The sequence below is a fragment of the Chelonia mydas genome, chromosome 15 (assembly GCF_015237465.2).
Source record: "Chelonia mydas isolate rCheMyd1 chromosome 15, rCheMyd1.pri.v2, whole genome shotgun sequence".
Lineage (NCBI taxonomy): Eukaryota > Metazoa > Chordata > Testudines > Cheloniidae > Chelonia > Chelonia mydas.
The window spans coordinates 10782362-10803795 of NC_057856.1; the positions used below are offsets into that span (position 1 = coordinate 10782362).

Below are 21434 nucleotides of genomic sequence, written 5' to 3' on the forward strand. Positions count from 1 at the left end.
CCTGCTGCTCCAGAACGCCCCCTCAGGCCCTTTCACTGCCCACAGCACCTTCCGCCCCAAGCCCTGCTGTTCTAGCGCCCGCCCTTCCCTGCTCTAGACCCCCTAGGCCAGCCTGCTGCTCTAGAACGCCCCATCCTGCTAGAGCCACCGTCCTCGCGCTCTACGAGCCTCCCCAGTTCCAGCCATGACGCTCGACGGCGCTACACCGCAGGGGGCGCTGTCGGCCTAGCTGAGTACCCAGCGCAGCGCAGGTTCCTCTCAGCGGGCGCCGCGGACAGCTCGACGTCCAAAATGGCTGTCAGCCAGGTGAGGCGCCAAAAGGCACCACGTGATTGATGAGAGGCCTCCCATTAGCGCATGCGCAGTAAGGAGGACTTTGACAACAGTCGAGTGCAATCCTCAATGTCAGCCTCGAGGTGGAACCCGTTCGGAGCAGGACGCATGCTCAGTACGAGTCTAGGGGCAATCGTCACGTGGGTGCGGACGTAGATGGCGCCCGCATTGGAGCACATGCGCATGGTGTGCCGGCGTGTCCCACGCAGGCCGCCGTCTTCCCGCCCGGTTATTGCCTGTTCCGGGGATTGGAGAAGCGACCCCACCCACAGCCTAGCCTGAGCGGTAGAGATGGCGGCGCTCGCAAGAGTCTCCCGGCTGCTTCTCGCCGGCGCCCCCCGGGCCCCGTTGGGACGGCTCATGTCGGCAGCGGCTCACGGGGAGGCTGGGGCAGGTAACGGGGGCGCCGCGACCGGGCGGGGATGGCGACGGCCGGGTGACCTTGCGCTGAGCGAAGCGCCCGCAGGCCAAGCCCCTCAGCGGCGTCTCTGGGGCCTGGGCTGAGCCCGCTTCCCCGGGCGCGCAGCGACGCCTCCCTCGCTGCGGCCAGGGAGACCCGGCCCCAGCCCGAGGGAACGGGCCGTAAGCCGCGGTTCGAGCCCGTCCTTGGCCGGGGGCATTTCCCCGTGTGCGGCGGAGACGCCTCTTCCCTGCCCCTCCCCAAGTCCGTGCGTCTCCCTCCCGCTGGGCTGCGGGTCTGTGTCTGCCGCTGCCGTCTTGCTCCCACAATAACTGAAAAATCACAAGGGTATTCCTCTTTGGTCCGAGGGCCTGCCGCCATTAGGGACTCTGCGGTGATGAGCTTACGTTGGTGCAAAGCCCTCATGTTCCAGAGAAGTCTTCCCTGGTGCAAGGGTGTGCACCGATTGGTGTCGTGGGGATAGAAAACGGGAGTCAAGGGGCTACTTCACAAGAGATCCTAACCCTTATGGAGTAACTGTTTTGTGCAGTGACACTGAGAATGCAATGCACCATACAACCAAATCCATTCCTCCTTGGCCACGTTCTGCATAGTTCTCTAAGTGCATCAATTTGCTGATAAGGAAAGTGTTTGTAGAACACTGGTAGTCCTGTTTGAAAACCATTGTATTCGAAGAGGTCTGTCCAGGGTGCTTCTCAGCTGAATTAGTGCTGCACAGATGTATGAAATATTCAGGGAGTTAGTGCAGTGTAAGAAGCTTGCTACTGTCTCAGAAATTACTGTTAACTAGAGCTGATCAGAAAATATTAATTAAAAATCTTGTGCCAAAACACTTGATTAAACCAACTTTTTTCACAACACTGAAGACTTTGAAACTTCCTTTCAAAATGTTTTCAATACAACTTGTTTTGAAAAATTTTCAAAATAGAACTTTTGAATATGGTATTTGATTTGTCATTTTGTATGTAATACCAGATGCTATATCATGTGAAATCATGACACAATTGCTTTCATATAAAAATTGAATACAAACTTTGAAAAACTGTGTTCAAACAAATCTCAAATTATCCAAAACCAAAATATTTTCATAATCTCTCAAGTCTGAAAACTTGTTTTCATTCTAATTCAAAACAGATTTTGAAATGCATCACCACTTGGAAATTCTCATTTTTTGGATAGCTGTACTGTTGAGCATCTTCATGGTATTTTATTTCCTTCATTAGCTCAGACATGGAAGATCCTGTCTTTTGTGGTTGCTCTTCCTGGTGTTGGTGTATGCATGCTGAACTGCTACTTAAAGATGCAGCATGAACATGAAAGAGACGAGTTTGTTCCTTATGCTCACCTCCGCATCAGGACCAAGGTATGTGCAACAGTGCTTATAAAGGTGCTCTTATCTTCTCCAGTCACTGAATTATTTATTCCAAGATTACTACTGCTTGTATTGTTTTTTGCAGTAAGTATCAGTGATGTGAGGTGGAATTGACTGATAGGGAAATGTGTATTTGTAATATCATGAATAAGAGCTCACACCTGTTGAGGCGGGGGAGAGCTTTTAGGCTGTCAGCTGTGGTATTTATATGTAGATGTGGAGTTCTCCTTCCATCTTACATGTGTGAGTGTAAAACTTTAAACATCATCAAGGTTTTGGTCCTAAATAGTTTTTCCACTTAACTTACATTCATGCAGATCAAAGGGCAGCTTTGTCATGAATGAGAGGGTGGAAGGAACTGGAGTGTGGGTTCTCAGTCAAGGGGTCACACACAGGTGTTGGGATGAGATCACCCTGTCTTTCCCAAATTGCTAAATGGGAGGGAAGGACTTGCTATGAAAACTATTGAGAATGCCTGATGTGATGTCAACTAACTGGCATCCCTAGCAGAAGCTATTGATAAAAGAACCCTAATGGGGTGGAAGTAGTGGTGGGCTCTTTATTATTCTTGAGTCTACTGCTACTTATAAGTAGAATGAATTTGTAATATACTACCTCTAGTATTTAGTTCAAAGTACCATGGCTTAGATTTTGTCTTGGGATATTGGTAAATCAAATTCATTTCTACACTTGTGTCTGTTTACCATAGTTGCTTGTAAACATTACAAGAGGTGCAGTGCTGATTAGATTATCAAGTTTAGAATTGTAGATTTACCCAAGCATTCAAGAAAGAGTTCTGCTCTGTTACCACAAGTGGTGGGTGTAAATTCAGCTTCAACTTACTTACTCCAGGCTTTCAAATTCTGTAATATTTACAGACCCAAACATTGTTTGTTATAGGAGTTGACTTCTTGTGCCTTTGACAAATCTGCCAAAGTTTACCAAGCAATCTTGTCAATTATTTCAACAGCCCTTCCCATGGGGAGATGGGACCAAAACTCTGTTTCACAACCCTCATGCTAATGCTCTCCCGACTGGCTATGAAGAGGATCACTGAACACTTGGACCACAGCATCAATTGCTCTCTCTGGACCAGATCATCATATGGGACCCTCAGTCTAAAAAAATATTCTGCATTCCTTGTACTGTCATTATAAAGGCATTCTGACCTTTGGCCCTCTACTTGAAGGGGAGGTCACTTAACATAAATAAATCCTAACCTCCCATTTGTGTGTGGACCTTTGTAAAGAACTGGAAATCCTTGATCTAGTCTTTTCCCAATTACAGAGTTTATTGCTAACAAACTTTTCTTGGGTGGCTGGAAAAGGTTTTATAGGCAGTAGTGTAGTGAGGGATTTAATTGCAGCTTATCTCCTTTAAGCAGCCATTAGAGGTAGGAGTGGCCTATAATAGACTAGTGGTAGGAATGCATACTAGAAAACCAAACTCTAATGCAAGCAACAGGATTGGATCTAAACTGCAATTGATTTTCTCCCTAAGCCATTAATCATGTTGAAAGGAGCATAAGTGCTAGATAAAATTCTTTAAATTGTTTAATGGGAACTGTCATACCATATCAGGGCAGTGGTCCATCTAATATAGTATGTGGTCTGCTGAAAACTACTGCTCTTAAAGATGCAAGAAATCCTACACTGGATAACTCTGGAAACTAACACATCCATAAACAAACCTTGTCTCTGTGAGAGGTATACTCTACTAGATAGCACTGTCTTCCCAGCTGTAGTGCTCCTATATTGTGGCAGAGCAAAGTTCTATTCTTGCAGCACCCTGAAGAATTTGCACTGTTCCGCACCCCAACCGTACTTGTGCCTTCTGTTTTCCCTGTGCAATTTTGCCAAATGACTTCATAATCTAATACTGCTTCATACATATGTTACTGCATAAGTTAGGACCTAACATGCCCAGTTAGGAGTGAGGTGCTGTGCAAATTCATAAAAACTAAGATGTCCATCATGGACAACAAAGTAGTGACACCTGTGAAAGAAGCTTCCTTTTAATTCTATCTAGTTGGTTCTGAAGCAGCAGTGTTTTCATATTCTACCATAAAGTCTTATCCTACAGAAGTTGAGAGGAGTGAGCTCTTTAGTTATGACTTTGTAGTACTAATTAAGAATCTATGCTGTAACGCAAACAATTCAATTTAGCCAGAGCTGAATTCTCCTTGGCCCTGCACTTTCCATGAATAGGTCCCACCCATTCATTGTGGCAAACTTAAAAAAATAAAACAAGCTTAATTCACAAATGGAGGGTGGTACCACATAGATGATGCAATGGAGCAACAGCTTGTTTTCTACTATGTTCCTGTACTTACCAGTCACTTTACCAGAGTCTTATTTCACTACTGCTCCTTTATAACATTAAAAGCTAAAGCACAGGTCAGGAGTACTCTAGCTGCAGACTTTGAAAAACAACTGTATGACTACATATAAAACATAATATGGGCCAGAAACTCTTAAATGCTGCAGGGACTGAAGGCTTTGTCCTCACCATGAGTAAGCTATACACTATTGTAAAAATAAGTTAAAAGTAAGCATATCTTCCTCCAATACAGTAAAGGGAAAAGCTAATTTATACTGTTCAGGGATCAGTACTACCCTTTTCTAAAAAAACTTCAGCTATTCTATTTCTACCTATCTTCTAGCTGGAGGGAGAATGGCAAATAAGCCAAAAGAAAAATTCTAAAGTGAACATTACAAGACACTATTTATCCCCATTTCACAAATATTTATTTCATCCCCATTATTACAGCCCACACAGCATCTTAGCAGAATACACATGGTTGCTAAAGCAAGTTTCCTCCTATGTTAAAGCTCAGTATAAGGCACTTTCTGGCTTAATCATATTAGCTGATGAAACAGTTTTTCCAGAGTTGGGATAGTAATACTCTAATGTTAGCATAACTGCCTCTTTCCTCCCACCCAAAACACTTCATTGAGGTGAAGTGCAAGCTGCAGACAGGACTAGAGTGCACACTATCCATAAAGAATGTTAAGTTATATCTCAAACAGCATTCCCAATGAACATTAACTCTGGCTCAAAAGATGCCACCCTACCATCTCCCTTTCTCTGTATGGAGTGTGCCAAAGAAAACTGGCTTTATAACCTGTTTCATATATAAATGCCTGATATTTATTGGTGACTTTTACCATACTATTTTTTTTTCATGTTAGCTCTCATGAGTCTATGAGGCTGAAATATAAGCTAGTGCTGTTTTTAATAATACAGCTAGTGCTGTTTGGAGAACAAGGTGCTAGCACCTTACAGGATCAAACTGATTCCATCTAAGTTTTTGCTGTAGGAAGCTGAATGCCCTCAGTAGCTGGCAGGATCAGGCCCATACTGAAGATGGGGGGGAGGGGGGGGGAGGGGAAGGACTGGCTCCCATACACTATGATTATTTTTTTGGGGTGCTATGTATGGCCTAACAGCCACACAACCCCCTTAAGGCATTCTAAATGTTCTAGTCACTGAGCTAATGAATCTTCTGAATATATAATATCACAGGAGTTTGCTATTCTCAGAGCATCACTAGGGACAGTTAAGGTAGATCAGGGACTTTGAGAACTGCAACCTTAACTGTATTTTCTGGAGGTTTTTTTAATGGTAGCATGTACTTACAGCAATTAAACAGCTGAAATATTAACTTCATCTTACCGAAGTTATGGACATTTCTTTAATGAGTTTTTTTAAATTGTTATGAGGACTAGGAGACAAACTCAATTCCTGCAAACTCTAGTAACCTACAATAGTAGGCATACTGCAGCCTCTAGAACAGAGGTGGGCAAACTATGGCCCATCCTGCCTGTCCCCTGAGCTCCTGGCCTGAGAGGAGCCCCCAACCCCTCCCCTGCTGTCCCCCCTCCCCTGCCACCATGCAGCACGATACTCTGGGCGGCAGAGCCCGGACTGACCCAGTACTCTGTGCTGCGTGGCTGCCTGTCCTGGTGCAGCCGTGCTGCCAGCCACCGGTGCTCCAGGCAGCGCAGTAAGGGGGCAGGGAGGAGTTGGATAGAGGGCAGGGGAATTCAGGGGGTGGTGAGGGGTGTGAACAGAGGTCCCAGGGGGGCAGTCAGGAAGGAGAGGAGGAGTTAGAAGGGGCAGCCAGGGGCCAGGGAGGGTGGATGAGGCAGGGATCCTGGGGGGTAGTCAAGGGCAAGAGGTCTGGGGGCAGTCTGGGAGAAGGGGGGGTTGGATGGGGCAGGGGTCACGGGGGGGCAGTCAGGAAGGAGACAGGGGGGTTGGATGGGACAGCAGGGGCAGAGGGTGCAGGATGGGGCAGGAGTCCCAGGGGGGCTGTCAGAGGGCAAGAAGCAGGGGGGTCAGATAAGGGGCAGGGGCCAGGCCATGTCTGGCTGTTTGGGGAGGCACAGCCTCCTCTAACCAGCCCAACATATAATTTCAGAAACCCGATGCAGCCCTCAGGCCCAAAAGTTTGCCCACCCCTGCTCTAAAAAGTCTAGGAGAAGTCTGTTGGTCAAAAGTCTCATGCATCATCCTCTGTGCCAGAGCACTGTAGCTGCAGTTCTCCTCTGGCCTGTAATAAAGAAGTTCCAATTTTTACAAAAAGTCTCATTAAGATAAAGGTTTGTCCCCTTGTTTAGATCCTAGAAGGTGCCTAGGAACAGAGCTCCTGTCCCATTAACTCACTCATTTCCAAAGGACTGAAACCGTCCTATGGTCCAAAAGAATGGAAACAGTTAACATGTCTGGTGGAGAGGAGAAGCAACATCAATAGAGGAGACTCCTCCTCTCACTCCTTCAGCTTCTCCCCGTGCTCATGATGGGTTCTTGAGGAGGAAACTTCCTCCCACAACTCCTTCATAAGGCTCAGGGGGGGGATTTTCTCCTTTTGCAAACCTTAGGTTCAGAGAAGGGGGAAACTAACTGCTGTTCTGAGTCACCTACACCTCTTGCTTTCTCCAGCTACATTAAGGTCTGCAGAAAAAAGGATCCATTCTTGAAGACCTCCAGAGGGATTTAGGGAGGAAGGGCTGGGGGAAGCTTTGTTTTTCATAGACTTCAGGTTGAATTGAGTTAAACACCAGTAGGAGCCTCCTTATGGGAAAAAGTCTTTTTCAGTAGGAAGGCTAAAGGGCAAGGTGCATTGGTGTAAGGAAGGGAGCTAAACAGAAGTCTCTAAAGAAATTTGGAAAACAAGTTTGGTTCTTGACTAATCCTTTACATGCTATACTAAGCTCACCACTCAACATTTTCTGATGTTACTAAATCAAGTTTAAATAACTCTTGAAAACAGACTTCAGCCAGCTAAATTTTGGTTTAGGACATCAGTTTTCATGCAGGGGTATATCGGAAAGTTGCATTTCTCCCTCTCCTTTCAGATTTCTTATTACAAAGCAGGAAGACAAATTTCCAGCTGACAGTTGGGTACTGTTTTAGGGTGTCATAAAGCAGGAATCCCTTGTCTAATTCAAATATCTAACCTAAGCAGACATCTAACTTCATGATTTTGAGGCTAATCTGTGGAGTGTTTCTGGGCATGTGGGGGGCGGGGGTGCCTGTTAGAGAAGGACAACTGAAGTGTAATTGAATCACTGTTGAAACTTTATTTATGGGGCAACAGCCATTCAGTAGTATAGAGTTAAGTTCAAGGTAGTGTTAGTGCCTTTTCAGCTCTGTGCATGGACTGCCCAAGGCTGCTGAAAATACCTTCTGAAAGCAGTTGCTCCTATTGACTTCTGTGACAGGCTGGCCCCTTCCCATCTTAAAGGGCACAGGCAGGTTTAACCTGACAGTTGTCTCATTTAGTCAAGCATAACTTTAGTTGACTGATGTGTATTCTATATTAAAACACCTTGTGTATTCAAACAAAAATCACTGCAACTCCAGCAGTGGGCCTTTCACGGCAGCATTACAGGTGCACAATATGAAGCAAAGCTGTAGCACATCAGTTTTCAGGAAACCTGAAACCAACCCTATCCCCAATAAAAATCCAGCAGCACACTCCAATACGTAAATTAAGCCCTTTCACATTAATTTCAGTATTTAAAATTGTCTTAATGTTATATAAATAAAAAAGCAACTGATCATAGATCAGCTAATATCTAAACCCATTTCAATAAATATTCCCCTGTTCAGAGTACATTCACTTATGATTATAAATTGATAAAAAGGCTATTCACACACCGCATGATGCCAGACCACCAACAACATTCATTTAGGATGAAACAGTAATTGCCACACAACCTAGCTGAAAGGAACTGCAGAAGAGACTTCTTGCTTCTTAAAAAGCCAGGCAGAAACAACAGCTAATCCAAAGCAATCGTCTAGTCTTTGTGATGTTCTTTTTCCAAGTCCAAAAGGTCATTGTAATGGCACAAGATGTCCAAACAAGATCAGGAGGAGTTTTCAGCTTTTCCTTTCCTGGGACCCATGAATTCCAGCCCTTCGATGGGTATGTCTTTCTCCTTAATAGCTTTCTAGGAAGGGGGGGAAAAAAGCAAATTTGTTTTAATAATGTTTTGTGGTTCTACATAAAGACATGTTCCCTGCCTGGTATAATTTAAGACCAATCAAGGTTGCTATTAAGGTTTCCATCAAACCATACCATCAGACACGCTCAAAGAGCTACCGTGAATATAGTATGAATTGTAGCCAAGACCCCATCAGATAAATTTATCCAAGCCCTAGACCAACACTTCTCATCCGTATGTTGGAGGAATTACACCTGGTGTGGTGAGTGAAAGAAGCTAGAGGGACCTGAAGATGAGGTCTCAGTGCTGTGAGCAGAAGAACCAAGGCAACAGATGAAATCTTCATGGAGTAATGTATCATGAAAGAAATTGACAGGATGACTGTTACAAAAGCACTGACTGCCTGTTCTTCCAACTGGAATGTCAATAATAGTCTGTAAAGCTTCGTGTAGGAGGGTCATAGAAGAAAGGGAGGAAAGAACTAATACATGTTAAAAATGTGTATATATGGAGTAAAAACATAAGTAAAGGTGACTGCAATTAAGCTTTATAGGAGAGATTAAGGAAGGTACAAATTTAAGTTTTATATCATAGAAATGTAGGACTGGAAGGAACTTTGAGATGTCATGAAGTCCACACTGTGCCCTACCTTCAGTGGACATAGAGAACAAGTCATCACCATCCTTTTTATAAGAGCCCTTAACATATCTGAAAGTTTATCAGGCCACCCTTCCCCCCTCAGCCTTCTCTCAAGGTGACACATAGGTTTAAAAAAAAAAAAAAAAGTTTCTTCATAGGTCAGATTTTCTCAATATTTTATCATTTTTGTTACACTCCTCTGGACTTTCTCCAGTTTGTCCACATCTTTCCTAAAGTGTGGCACCCACAACTGGATACAGTACTCCAGCTGAGGTCAAACCAGTGCCAAGGAGAGTAGGACAATTACCTCCCATGTCTTTATATACAACACTCCTGTTAATACACCCCAGAATGATATTGGCTGTTTTTGCAATTGTGAATTTAAATCACATTGTTGACATCTATTATAAGCCCCAGATCCTTCTCAGCAGTACTACCTCCTAGACAGTTATTCACTATTTTGTAATTGTGCATTTTTGCCTTCCTAAATGAAGTACCTTGCACATTGAATTTCATCTTGTTTAATTCAGATCAATTCTCTAATTTGTCACAGTCCTTTTCAATTCTAATCTTGTCCTCCACAGTGCTTGCAACCCGTCCCAGCCTGGTGTCATCTGCACATTTTATAAGCACTCTCCACTCCATTAGCCAAGTCATAAATGAGAACATTTACTAGTAGGAGACTCAGGACTGATCCCTGTGGGACCCCACTTGAGAGGCCTCCCCAGTTTAACAGTGAAGCATTGATAAAGAACTGAGTACATTCTTTCAACCAGTTGTGCACTCAACTTACTGTCATTTAATTTAGACCATATTTCCATAGTTTTCTTATGAGAATGTCGTATGGGACTGCGTCAAAAACCCAGGAAATCAAGATATATCATATCTACTGCTTTACCCCTATCCACTAGGCCAGTAACCCTGTCAAAGAAGAAAATGAGGTTGGTTTGGCAGGATTTGTTCTTGACAAATCCATGCTGGCTATTCCTTATGGCTCTATTAACCTCTATTTGCTTATAAATTGATTTTTAAACATTTGTGCCAGTATTTTTCAATGTATCAAAAGGCTGACTGGTCTATAATTCCCTGGGTCCTCTTTGTTCTGCTTTTCACTAGGGCCATATCTATTGTTGGCCCTTCTCCAGTCTTCTGGGATCTCACCCATCCTCCAGAAGTTCTCGGACAATTACTAACGGTTCAGTGTTTGCTGCAGCTAGTTCCTTAAGTATTCTAGGATGGATTTCATCAGGCTCTGCTGACTTGAATACACCTAACTTATCCAGATAGTCTTTGACCTGATCTTTCCCTAGGTTGGCTTGCATTTCTTCCCCCTTGTTGTTAATATTGTGTTGAGTATTTGGTCACCATTAGCGTTTTTTAGTGAAGACTGAAGCCAAATAAGTGTCAGAAACCTGAGCTTTCTTGAGGTCATTAGTTATTTGCTTTCTTACCCTGCTAACTAGAGGACCTATACTTGCCTTCATCTTTCTCTAGTTCCTAATGTATTTAAAGGACTTCTTATTGCCTTGTATGTCCCTTGCTAGGTGTAACTCATTTTTTGCCTTAACCTTTCTGATTCTGTTCCTACATGCTTGTGCATTTCTTCTGTACTCTTCCTTAGCAATTTGTCCAGGTTTCCACTTTTTGCAGGATTCCTTTTTGATTTTCAGGTCATTAATGAGCTCCTGATAAAGCCATATTGGCCTCTTACTATTCTTATCTTTCCATCACATGGGGATAGTTTGTCTCCTGGAGAAACTGCCAGCACTCCTGAACTACTCACCGCATCCCCACCACACCCACCACTTTAGATTTTCTTCCCATGGGACCTTACCTAGCAGTTCTTTGAGTTTGTTAAAAAGTCTGCTTTTTTAAAGTCCTTTTTGCTTATTCTGCTGCTCTCACTCCTTCCTTGCCTTAGAATCATGAAATCTATCATTTCATGATCACTTTCATCCAAATTGCATTTCATTTTCAGATGCACTACCAATTCCTCACTGTTAAATCAAAATCAAATCTAAAAGGGCAGTCCTCCTAGTTACTTCCTCTACTTTCTGGGAAGAAGAAGAAAAAAAAAAAAAAAAAGAGTTGTCTCCAATACTTTCCAGTAACTAATTGGAAGTTTTGTATTTTGCCATATTACTTTTCCAACAGATGTCCAAGTAGTTAAAGTCCCATGATACTACCAGGTCTTTTGGATATGGAGATGTCTGCTTCATTTATAAATGTCTTATCCATCTTCTCTTCCTGATTTGGAGGTCTATAGTAGACCCTTACCATGTCATTTTTTTTTAAACACCTTTTTTCTTTACCCAGAGATTCTCAAGTGGCCTGCCTCCCATTTTCTTTTAGACTTCAGAACACATGTATGTGTAATATATATACTGTAAGTCAATAAAAGTACAAAAAGCATTTCTTAATGAGAAGAGCATCAAGAAAGTAGCCAGTCAGCAATTTTAGCTACTCAAGTGCTATACCTATTGGTGAAACACACACAATCAATTTTAGAGTAGAAGAGTTTTGTCCCGTCCCCCCCCCCCAACTTTGTTCAGGATCATTTATTTCAGAACACTGTGAATGCAACAAGGTGAGATATCCTTTCCTCTCAATACACAGTCAAAGGCTAACAGATGTAAAAGCAAAGGGACCACAAATTAAATGAGTTTAGAGAAGAAAATAAAGGAATGAGTCAAATTAAGGCACACTCCTTAAGAAGATAACTTTAAACAAAAAAAGAGCATAAGATCATGCTAACCAGGAGAGTAAAAGAACATAAGATACTTGTCCACATACATCTGAAGAGTGATTAAGAGTTAGGATGAAAAATAGGAATATTAAATATAAAGCAACCAATAAAGTGTTTAACCATAAGGAAGAAGAGAATGCATATTATGAGCAAATGTAAGAGGAGGACAGCAAAACAAAAACTCAACTGGAATCAATAGGTTTGATAATAGTAAATGTCTCAAAACAAAAGGCCTGAAGAGGGCATCCAAAGATTTTTAATGAACAGAAGGAAGTACCACCAGTTGTAATTTTTGATTTGGAATACAGATAGAATAATTTGTAATTGAACAAAAAAGCGAAATATTGTCACAATTTTTAAACAAAGGAGACCCAGAAATATATCAACCAATTAGACTTCAATTTCAAGAATGCAGAAGATCTAGGGGGCAACAAATCAGGCCCTGATCATGCGGTCAGACCTCTATGCCTGCATGGAGTTCCAATGAAGTTAATGAGGCTCATAGCACAGGGATTCACCCACTTGCAGCAGCATGTAGGACCTGGGCCCTTACATGAGCCAATAGTGAGATGAGCAATGTAAGAAAAAATAAAGTAATAATGCCTCTTTGGACAGCCGTTGTAAGTCCATTGTTTTATGAAATTTCAGCCATTCAAACCCCCCCACAATCCTAGACATACCTAGCACTCAAAATAACCTACTATACTGAAAGAAAAGGAGTACTTGTGGCACCTTAGAGACTAACCAATTTATTTGAGCATGAGCTTTCATGAGATACAGCTCACTTCATCATGCTCATGCTCAAATAAATTGGTTAGTCTCTAAGGTGCCACAAGTACTCCTTTTCTTTTTGTGAATACAGACCTAACATGGCTGTTACTCTGAAACCTACTATACTGAGTTACATAGGGCACTCATAAATTGTATCAGCTCTTCACTATCACTGCACTTCCAATAAAGATATCTTCATTTCTCTGAGCTGTTCTTTATAGAAAGCCCAATATAATGAGGATGTTTCCTCTTCTTGTTAATGAAAAACAAAACACTGGAGAACATACAGAGAAAGACAAATCAATGATGCAGAGACTACAGAATATGGCATACTAAGGGACCTCTAAAAAGGCTCCAGAAGTGACCCTGGCAGTTACAGGCCGGTAAGCCAGACTTCAGTACCGGGCAAACTGGTTGAAACTATAGTAAAAAACAAAATTCTTAAACATAGGTAAACACAATTTTGTTGGGGAGGAGTCAACATGGTTTTTGTAAAGGGAAACCATGCCTCACCAATCTACTAGAATTTTTTGAGGTGGTCAACAAGCATGTGGACAAGGGGGATCCAGTGGATATAGTGTATTTAGATTTTCAGAAAGCCTTTGACAAGGTCCCTCACCAAAGGCTATTAAGCAAAGTAAGCGGTCATGGGATAAGAGGGAAGGGTCCTCTCATGGACTGGTAACCGGTTAAAAAAATAGGAAATAAAGGATAGGAATAAATGGTCAGTTTTCAGAACGGAGAGAGATAAATAGTGGTATCCCCCAGGGGTCTGTACTGGGTCCACTCCTATTCAACATATTCATAAATGATCTGGAAAAAAGGGGTAAACAGTGAGGTGGCAAAATTTGCGGATGATACAAAACTACTCAAAATAGTTCAATCCTAGGCAGACTGCGAAGAGCTACAAAAGGATCTCTCAAAATTGGGTGACTGGGCAACAAAATGGCAGATGAAATTCAATGTTGATAAATGCAAAGTAATGCACATTGGAAAACAATCCCAATATACAATGAGGGGTCTAAATTAGCTGTTACCACTCAAGAAAGAGATCTTGGAGTCATTGAGGATAGTTCTCTGAAAACATCTACTCAATGTGCAGCGGCAGTCAAAAAAGCAAACAATGCTGGGAATCATTAAGAAAGGGATAGCTAAGAAGACAGAAAATATCATATTGCCCCTATATAAATCCATGGTATGCCCACGTCTTGCATACTGCATGCAGTTGTGGTCGCCCCATCTCAAAAAAGATACACTGGAATTGGAAAAGGTTCAGAAAAGGGCAACAAAAATGATTATGTGTATGGAACGGCTGCTGTAGAAGGAGAGATTAATAAGACGGGGACTTTTCAGCTTGGAAAAAATATGACTAAGGGGGGATATGATAGAGGTCTATAAAATCAGGATGGTGTGGAGAAAGTGAATAAGGAAGTGTTATTTACTCCTTCTCATAACACAAGAAGTAGGGGTCACCAAATGAAATTAATAGGCAGCAGATTTAAAAAACAAACAAAAGGAAGTATTTCCTCACACAACGCACAACCTGTGCAACTCCTTGCCAGAGGGTGTTGTGAAGGCCAAGACTGTAACAGGGTTCAAAAAAAGAACTAGATAAATTCATGGAGGACAGATCCATCAATGGCTATTAGCCAGGATGGACAAGGATAGCGTCCCTACCCTCTGTTTGCCAGAAGCTGGGAATGGGCAACAAAGGATAGACCACTTGATGATTACCCGTTCTGTTCATTCCCTCTGGTGCACCTGGCACTGGCCATTGTCAGAAGACAGGATACTGGGCTAGATGGACCTTTGGTCTGACCCAGTATGGCCATTCTTATGACTGAAAGTTAAATTCCCCCTGCATAAGAGGCAATTAAAGAGAGGGGAAAGAGAGGTCATCACTAATGTTTGAGAATTTAATAATGTATGAGTGAGCGAAATATTCTATCAGTACTGACAGTAACAAAACAGGATACAGACACCATGGAAATCATGAATAGTCTCTATAACATCAAGTCTCTCAGATTAATGTGGGTCTCAAATGAAGAGAATGAGTCAAATCTGACTGATTCCTGTCCCAAAAAGTCTTGCAAACTATGAACATTTTAATAAGATTTTAAATGTCTCATCACAAGTGATTTCTTCATCTTCAAAATGATACTTAACAATAGTGAAACCTACTGTAATACCTAGGTCTCAAAATACTAAGGAATTTAATCTTCACACCACCACCCTTCTGAAGTGGATAAGTTTATCCCCACTTCACAAAGTTTAAAAAAAAAAACCCAAAAACCCGCAACAAGGAGTCCTTGCAGCACCTTAGAGACTAACACATTTATTTAGGCATAAACTTTCATGGGCTAGAACCCACTTCATCAGATGATCAGCCACAAGGACTCCCCGTTGTTTTTGCTGATACAGACTAACACAGCTATCCCCGAAACATTTCACAGATGGCTTTTCTGATCCCTGGTTTTGCTAAGTGATTTCACCAGGGTAACACAGCAAGCCTTCGCAAAAAGAAAAGGAGTACTTGTGGCACCTTAGAGACTAACCAATTTATTTGAGCCTTCCTCTTCCATCAATTTTACTCCCCAGTCACTCTGCCCCAATGAACCCAAACGTAACCACGCCTTCGCAGCCCTGCTCAAGGGCAGGCGGGGCCGGAGCGCCGCCAGCTGAGATGCCAACTTGCCCAAGGCAGCGCTTGGCTAGGCAGGGTTTGTGCGGGGGAGGCCTCCCCCCGTGACGGAAGAGGAAGCCAGGGGACACCCCCACCCTCCCTCTTCCCTTCGAGGGTCCTTCCCCACGGTCACTCGCCCCGCCCAGTGGCGACTCGCTCCCCTTCCTCTGCGCCGGGCCCACTTCCCCCACCTGCACGCAGAGCTGGTAGCGCTTGAAGAGCTGCACGCAGGGGTCCCCCGCGTTCTCCCCCTTGAGGAACTTCTCGGCGAACCAGCGGTTGAAGCACTGGTCATACTCGCGCTTCAGCTCCGTGCACGCCTCCCCCACGCTGTTCATGGCGGAGCCGCAGGCCCAGGGAAGCGACCGGGCCTTACGCCGCCCTTCCCGCCGCTGCTGCTAAGAAGTGCGACGTTCCCAAGTGACGTATTTCCCGTTCACCTTGGACGCTAGTGAGCGCAGCGCTATGACGCACATCCGCTCGGCTGCCTAAGAGTGGATCCCGGATGCGGAAGTCCGGAGGGGTGGGGGGGGGAATGTGGGCTCTGCGGTTCGGCCGCTACATCAGGGGCGCTCCCCTAGGAGGAGGCTCGCACTGGGCCGGCCTTTCCTTAGGAAGCCGCTTCACGCAGGCTGCTTCGGGACGGAGCGACAGCCGGCAGGAAGCGGCGGGGGACCCACGGCAGAGAGGCCTGGTGAGACCCCGGAGCTACAGAGGAGGGGTTGGGTCCGTGCCCATGATATCCGAGTGGTCTTCATACATTGCGGGCCTTATAGCAAGACACGTGGGGACATCGGCTGCCAGCCCCAGGAGGGAAGGAGAAGCGGGGATTCTGTCATGAATGGGATGTTTAATCGACTGCCCCCATCCAACCTCCATACAAGCGGTGGCAGTAGCATAGAGACGCCTTGTAGGAGTGGTGGTGAAAGAGTGACCGTTATAAGCGGAAGCCTAGCATTATGGCAGCAGAATACATAACACTGGATAGGTCAGTCTCCACTCTGTGGACCGGAGCAAATCCCAAAGTTGCGTACAGGGATCAGGATCCATTCAAGGGGCTACACTTAGGGTATTGTCACATACAAATACAGCAAGGAGACCGTAGCTAGAAGACAGAATTTCTAACTTTTATTAGTCAAATGAAAAGCTGCAAAATAATAGATTACAAAATATAATCCACTTTTTAAGTCAAATTAATAAGCATGAGTATTAAATCAGCTAGCAAGTTTCAGACAGCAAATGTTGTTTAATGTTTAAAGCATACGACTGGGAGTTAGACTCCTGGGTTCTGAACCACAACCTTATTTGTTCCTTTGGCAAGTCACAATTTCAGTTGGCTTCCCTGTCCTTAAAGCATTTTGAGATGCCCTGAGCTGCAAAAGTGCAAACTATATTTTGGTTTGCATCTTCTGATTCATCACTACAGCCAATCTTTCAACTTTATTTCTTAGTACATGTGGGTTTAGTTTCATTCTCTCTAGAACTAATTTCCCCTACAAAACAGAATCCATTTACAAGTATTTAAGACAATGTGTCTATAATCTGAGATTATTCACGCTAAATATTCAAACTGCTGTTGCATATTTATCATTGCCCACCTCTTCCACTTTAGGTCTACCAGAACCCAACATGGCAGCATGTGGAACAGAGACCACTCCCTCAGGTATGGTGAATTCAGCAAAACATTTAAACATAGACCTGGCCAATGTAACTTTCTTCTGTTAGCTAGTAATTGCAAATTTGAGAGGAAATAATGGTAAAATTAATCAAATCAAAACTCAGGACAGTTTCTCTAAACCAGGGGTCTCAAAGTCCCGGCCCGTGGGCCATCTGCAGCCCGAGAACTTCCCCACTACAGCCCGTGCAGGAGAGACACATGCGGACATACTGCTGGCAACATCTGCTGCAGGCACTGTCCCCCACAGCTCCCAATGGCTAGGGGAGAGGGACAGAGATACCATCACTAGTTGCCGGGCCGAGTCAGCCATGGAGGCAGCATCATTAGTTGCCAGGCAGAGTCAGCCATGGAGGCAGAGTCACTTTTTTCCCCACAATGAATATAAACAAGTCAAAATAGCAAACACAACTATCTGATGCACACCTTGCTGCAATCCTGAAGTTTTCAACTGCTCAGTCACGGAGGCCAAACATCAACAAACTGACAGAACTGAAGCGTTACCAGATGTCTGACAAACACTAAACTCCCCAGCAGGCGAAGAATTGTATAAAATTTTATGACAATTTTATTATTTCTAAGAAATTTGAAATAAAAAATACAGTATAAACGTTTTTTCTGAACACCATCTTCAGTGATGTTATTGGCCCGCTGGGAGGATTTGAGGACTGGCACTGGCCCTAAGGTAAATTGAGTTTGAGACCCCTGCTCTAAACTCTATACCCAACAGTGCTGCCAAGTTAGTGCAGATTGGAACTTGGAAGACAGAGCTACACAAAATCAGTTTAATTTGAAAATTAATGACAACCTAAATAATTAAACTAACCCGATGGTGTTCTGGGGCAGCATTTGTTTAAATCAAGTGTTCTTGTGATAGCATGATAGTTCACAGATCACTCAAACTTAGACAGATCTCAGCTGCTATAAATTGTCAGGCTCCACTAAAGTCAACAGAACAATGATAGTTTACCCAAGTTGAGGATCTGCCCCACATTGCTAGGTCTATGGAGAGAAGATCAATGGCTGCGGTAATGCATTCTATGGTTCCTCTAGCTCAGTGGTTCTCAACCAGGGGCACGTAGAGGTCTTCCAGGGGGTACATCAACTCATCTAGCTATTTGCCTAGTTTTACAACAGGCTATGTAAAAAGCACTGCCAATGTCAGTACAAACTAAAATTTCACACAATGACCTGTTTATGCTGCTCTATATACTATACACTAAAATGTAAGTATAATATTTATATTCTAATTGATTTATTTTATAATGATAAAGGTAAAAATGAGAAAGTAAGCAATTTTTCATTAATACTGTGGTGTGACACTTGTATTTTTACGTCTGATTTTGTAGGCAAGTAGTTCTTAAAGTGAGGTGAATCTTGGGGGTACTCAAGATAAATCAGACTCCTGAAAGGGGTACAGTAGTCTGGAAAGGTTGAGAGCCACGGCTCTAGCCAGCTAGCTTGTGGAGTTCTGTGTATTGGTTATAAGAGTAATAGCTCTTTTGACTTACCTTTGCTAGACACCAAATGAGGAGGGGAAAGATAGTGGGAATGCTGGTTCATACAAACAGCTGGGCACTCATGCTACATTGCTGTATCCATTCGGCAGTGTGCTTTTCAGGAGCTTCCAATCTGGTTTCACTAAAAATATGAGGAAATATAAAACACAGCAAAAGAAATCAAGATGCTTAAATATAATATTTCTTGAACAAGAAATGCTTTTACACTAAAGAATTTTAGCAGCAATATTTATAACTTACTCATCTCTGCCCACACCAACTCATCAGTATGTGGCAGCCTCCTTCTAGGACCTAGATCTGTGACTTTGTTTCCTTCTTTCTGCAGAAAAAAGTAACTGTGGAGGTGCTTGATCACCTGGAGCGTCTGGCACTAGTTGACTTCCGTGACTGGGAGGGTGTACAACGGCTGGAGAAAGCAATCCAATTTGCTGATCAACTTCATGCTGTCAACACAGAAGGGGTAGAACCAATGGATTCTGTACTAGAGGATAGGTAATAAATCATGGCTAGTGACCTGCTTATCTGTTAACTTACCAAGACGTTTATATCCATAGTCTCAACAGAAACACGGTTTTCACTAATCATCCCAGCTATGAAACTGGTTCCTTTTCCACAAAAAGCTTTATCTAGTGTTCTACGTCAGTGTGGTTCTATGTAGTAAAAGCATCTGTGTAGCGTCCCTGAACTAGGCACAGAAGCATGACAAAGATGTACTTCAATTCCTTAATGTATCTTGCACGGATTCTTCATGTCACAACATGCTGTCCCCCAAATGCCCTGGAAAAAGATCCTCAGTCACTTCAAAATATGCTTATCCCTGCTGCTCTTGTTACAAAGTAGGCAGCCTTTGTATTGCTGTCACATCTTCTGCAGCTTTAGTTGGTCAAGAAGTCATCTTGACTGTACACTTTCATATAGGGTTTGTCTCACTCAGCTTTTTACAAAGTAGTGCCAACAATCTTGAGCAGTAAGTCCAATGCAGCACTTCTGTGCTTGTGTCCATGTACAGCTCAGTGCTGAAGGTCCTGCTGATTTGAGGACATTGAGAAATTTCCCAAGGTTTCACTGTAATTTACAGTAGATCATTTGTATGGTTGTATGTGGAGCCTGACAGGCAGGAGGGAAGTTGAGGTTGCTCACCTACCTGCCAGTGGCTCTAAACAAGAACTATAAGATATGCTAATAGCATTTTGAACTGAAACAAGGTTAGAAGATAAATGTTAATAGTTTCAGAGCCAGGCAATCTCCCCCTGGCTCTAGGGGCGTGACTTTATATCCAGTACCAGATGCTCCTGTACTTAGTTGGCAAAGAAGGTAGTCTCAGAAATTGCTAGTAGTCTCCTATGCTCCTCAGATGTCTGTATCTCAGAGAAGATAACATCACAGAAGGCAATTGCACTGAGGAGCTTCTGCGAAATGCCAGAGAAACAGTTGAGGAATATTTCATAGCCCCACCAGGTACCACCTTTTTATATATAACTCATTTCACTTGATAAAGCCCAGGTAGATGGCTTGAGAGATGTAACCTGCCACAGTTGAATGCACTGGCCAGTAGCAGAAAGATACTGAAATAGGGCAATGATAGCTTTGGCCACCCATGGAAAAACACTGGTGTCTAGCTTTTTATTACTTGGCCAGTAGTTTTCTAGCAAGTAAAGGGTTTTATCCTACCCTAATGTTACTGAACACATTTGACTTTTTCTAAGAGATAACTGTCCGTAAATTAAAGTGGAGTTTGTTTGCAGGGGAAAAGCTAGACAGTTGTAAGTTTTTAATGTGAGCCACATGGGCAAGTGTATGTTGAGTAGTACGAATGACTAAATAAGGAGCAGTTTGTCTCATGCTATCATTGTTTGTTTTGTTTGCTATTAGGTAACATCCCTTTACCAAAGCTAGAGGAGCGAGACACTTTTCTGCAAGTCTCTGAGTGAAAGTCAAGGTCTGGAATGCCGCTTCAGCTTTTAAATCATCTGTGAGAGTTGGCATATATGCAACCATGGCTGTGGAGTATCTTGATGCAAGTGTCTAATCCCAAGAACAACACCCTCACATAATTATTTGATTTTTCTTCCTTTCTTCTGTAAGATTACTTTGAAATTAAAGGTTTGGTGTCTTTTTCCAGTATACACAAAGGTGGAAGGCTATGGGCCATTTACAAGTCTAGAAGTTTGGCCTCAGTGCCTCTGATTAGTCTGTATTTGGTGAAGCTTACTGAATGTCAACCCTGAAAATATGCACAGTTAGTACTCTAGACACAACAGCTGCATACATCAACCCTGCTGATTGGGGGAGGGAAACTGGTGGTATTTTACTTTCCTGTCAAATTACCTAAGCAGAGTGAGTAGAATGTTGCAGTACTTAGATTCATTTGGAGCTTCTCCCATCTTGTCACTTAGTGATCTGACACTTACTCAAAGTCCCACATCGGAGAATGCTACATAAAACTGCTTTTTGCCCCTACTAAGTACAGTAAGGACAAGAACTCACTTTTCTCTACAGATTAAGAAAGCACTTGATTTATTAGCTGCTGCAATCTTGAAGAACTTTTTTGCTTCTACCAAGTACCTCCATGTCAACGCTATCTTGTTCCACATCTATATACACTGCACTCTATCCAGTGCTTCGTCCAGTTTGGTGCTTATAAATTAGGTACCTAAATTTGTTTTTAGGTTATGTAGGAAACATGCTTGTTTCTTAAGTGAAATAATGGCTTTAGGGTGGAGATCCTTGCTCAGACAGATAATTGGAAAGATTCTAGGGCCATTATAAAAGTGTATTCCGAAGACCAGTTGCCCTGGTACAAATGAAGTCTCACTGCTTTC

At 43.1% G+C, this 21434-nt stretch overlaps 3 protein-coding genes across 3 annotated transcripts; 2 read left to right on the plus strand and 1 right to left on the minus strand.

Annotated features, from left to right (window-relative positions):
* Positions 1 to 362: 362 nt before the first annotated feature.
* LOC102931986 (cytochrome c oxidase subunit 6A1, mitochondrial) lies at positions 363 to 3352 on the plus strand. The gene is made up of 3 exons (XM_037878815.2): positions 363 to 727; positions 1978 to 2117; positions 3097 to 3352. Exons 1-3 carry the CDS (start codon positions 625 to 627, stop codon positions 3181 to 3183), a joined length of 330 nt encoding a protein of 109 aa, XP_037734743.1. The 5' UTR covers positions 363 to 624; the 3' UTR covers positions 3184 to 3352.
* Positions 3353 to 4848: 1496 nt separating this feature from the next.
* On the minus strand, positions 4849 to 15876 carry TRIAP1 (TP53 regulated inhibitor of apoptosis 1). The gene is made up of 2 exons (XM_007061545.4): positions 15609 to 15876; positions 4849 to 8584 (listed from the first exon to the last, which is right to left on the minus strand). Exons 1-2 carry the CDS (start codon positions 15753 to 15755, stop codon positions 8501 to 8503), a joined length of 231 nt encoding a protein of 76 aa, XP_007061607.2. The 5' UTR covers positions 15756 to 15876; the 3' UTR covers positions 4849 to 8500.
* GATC (glutamyl-tRNA amidotransferase subunit C) lies at positions 15876 to 20736 on the plus strand. Its single transcript, XM_007072797.4, has 5 exons — positions 15876 to 16111; positions 17030 to 17080; positions 18938 to 19104; positions 19967 to 20070; positions 20485 to 20736. The coding sequence occupies exons 1-5, from the start codon at positions 15923 to 15925 to the stop codon at positions 20541 to 20543; spliced, it is 570 nt and encodes a 189-aa protein (XP_007072859.2). The 5' UTR covers positions 15876 to 15922; the 3' UTR covers positions 20544 to 20736.
* Positions 20737 to 21434: the final 698 nt, after the last annotated feature.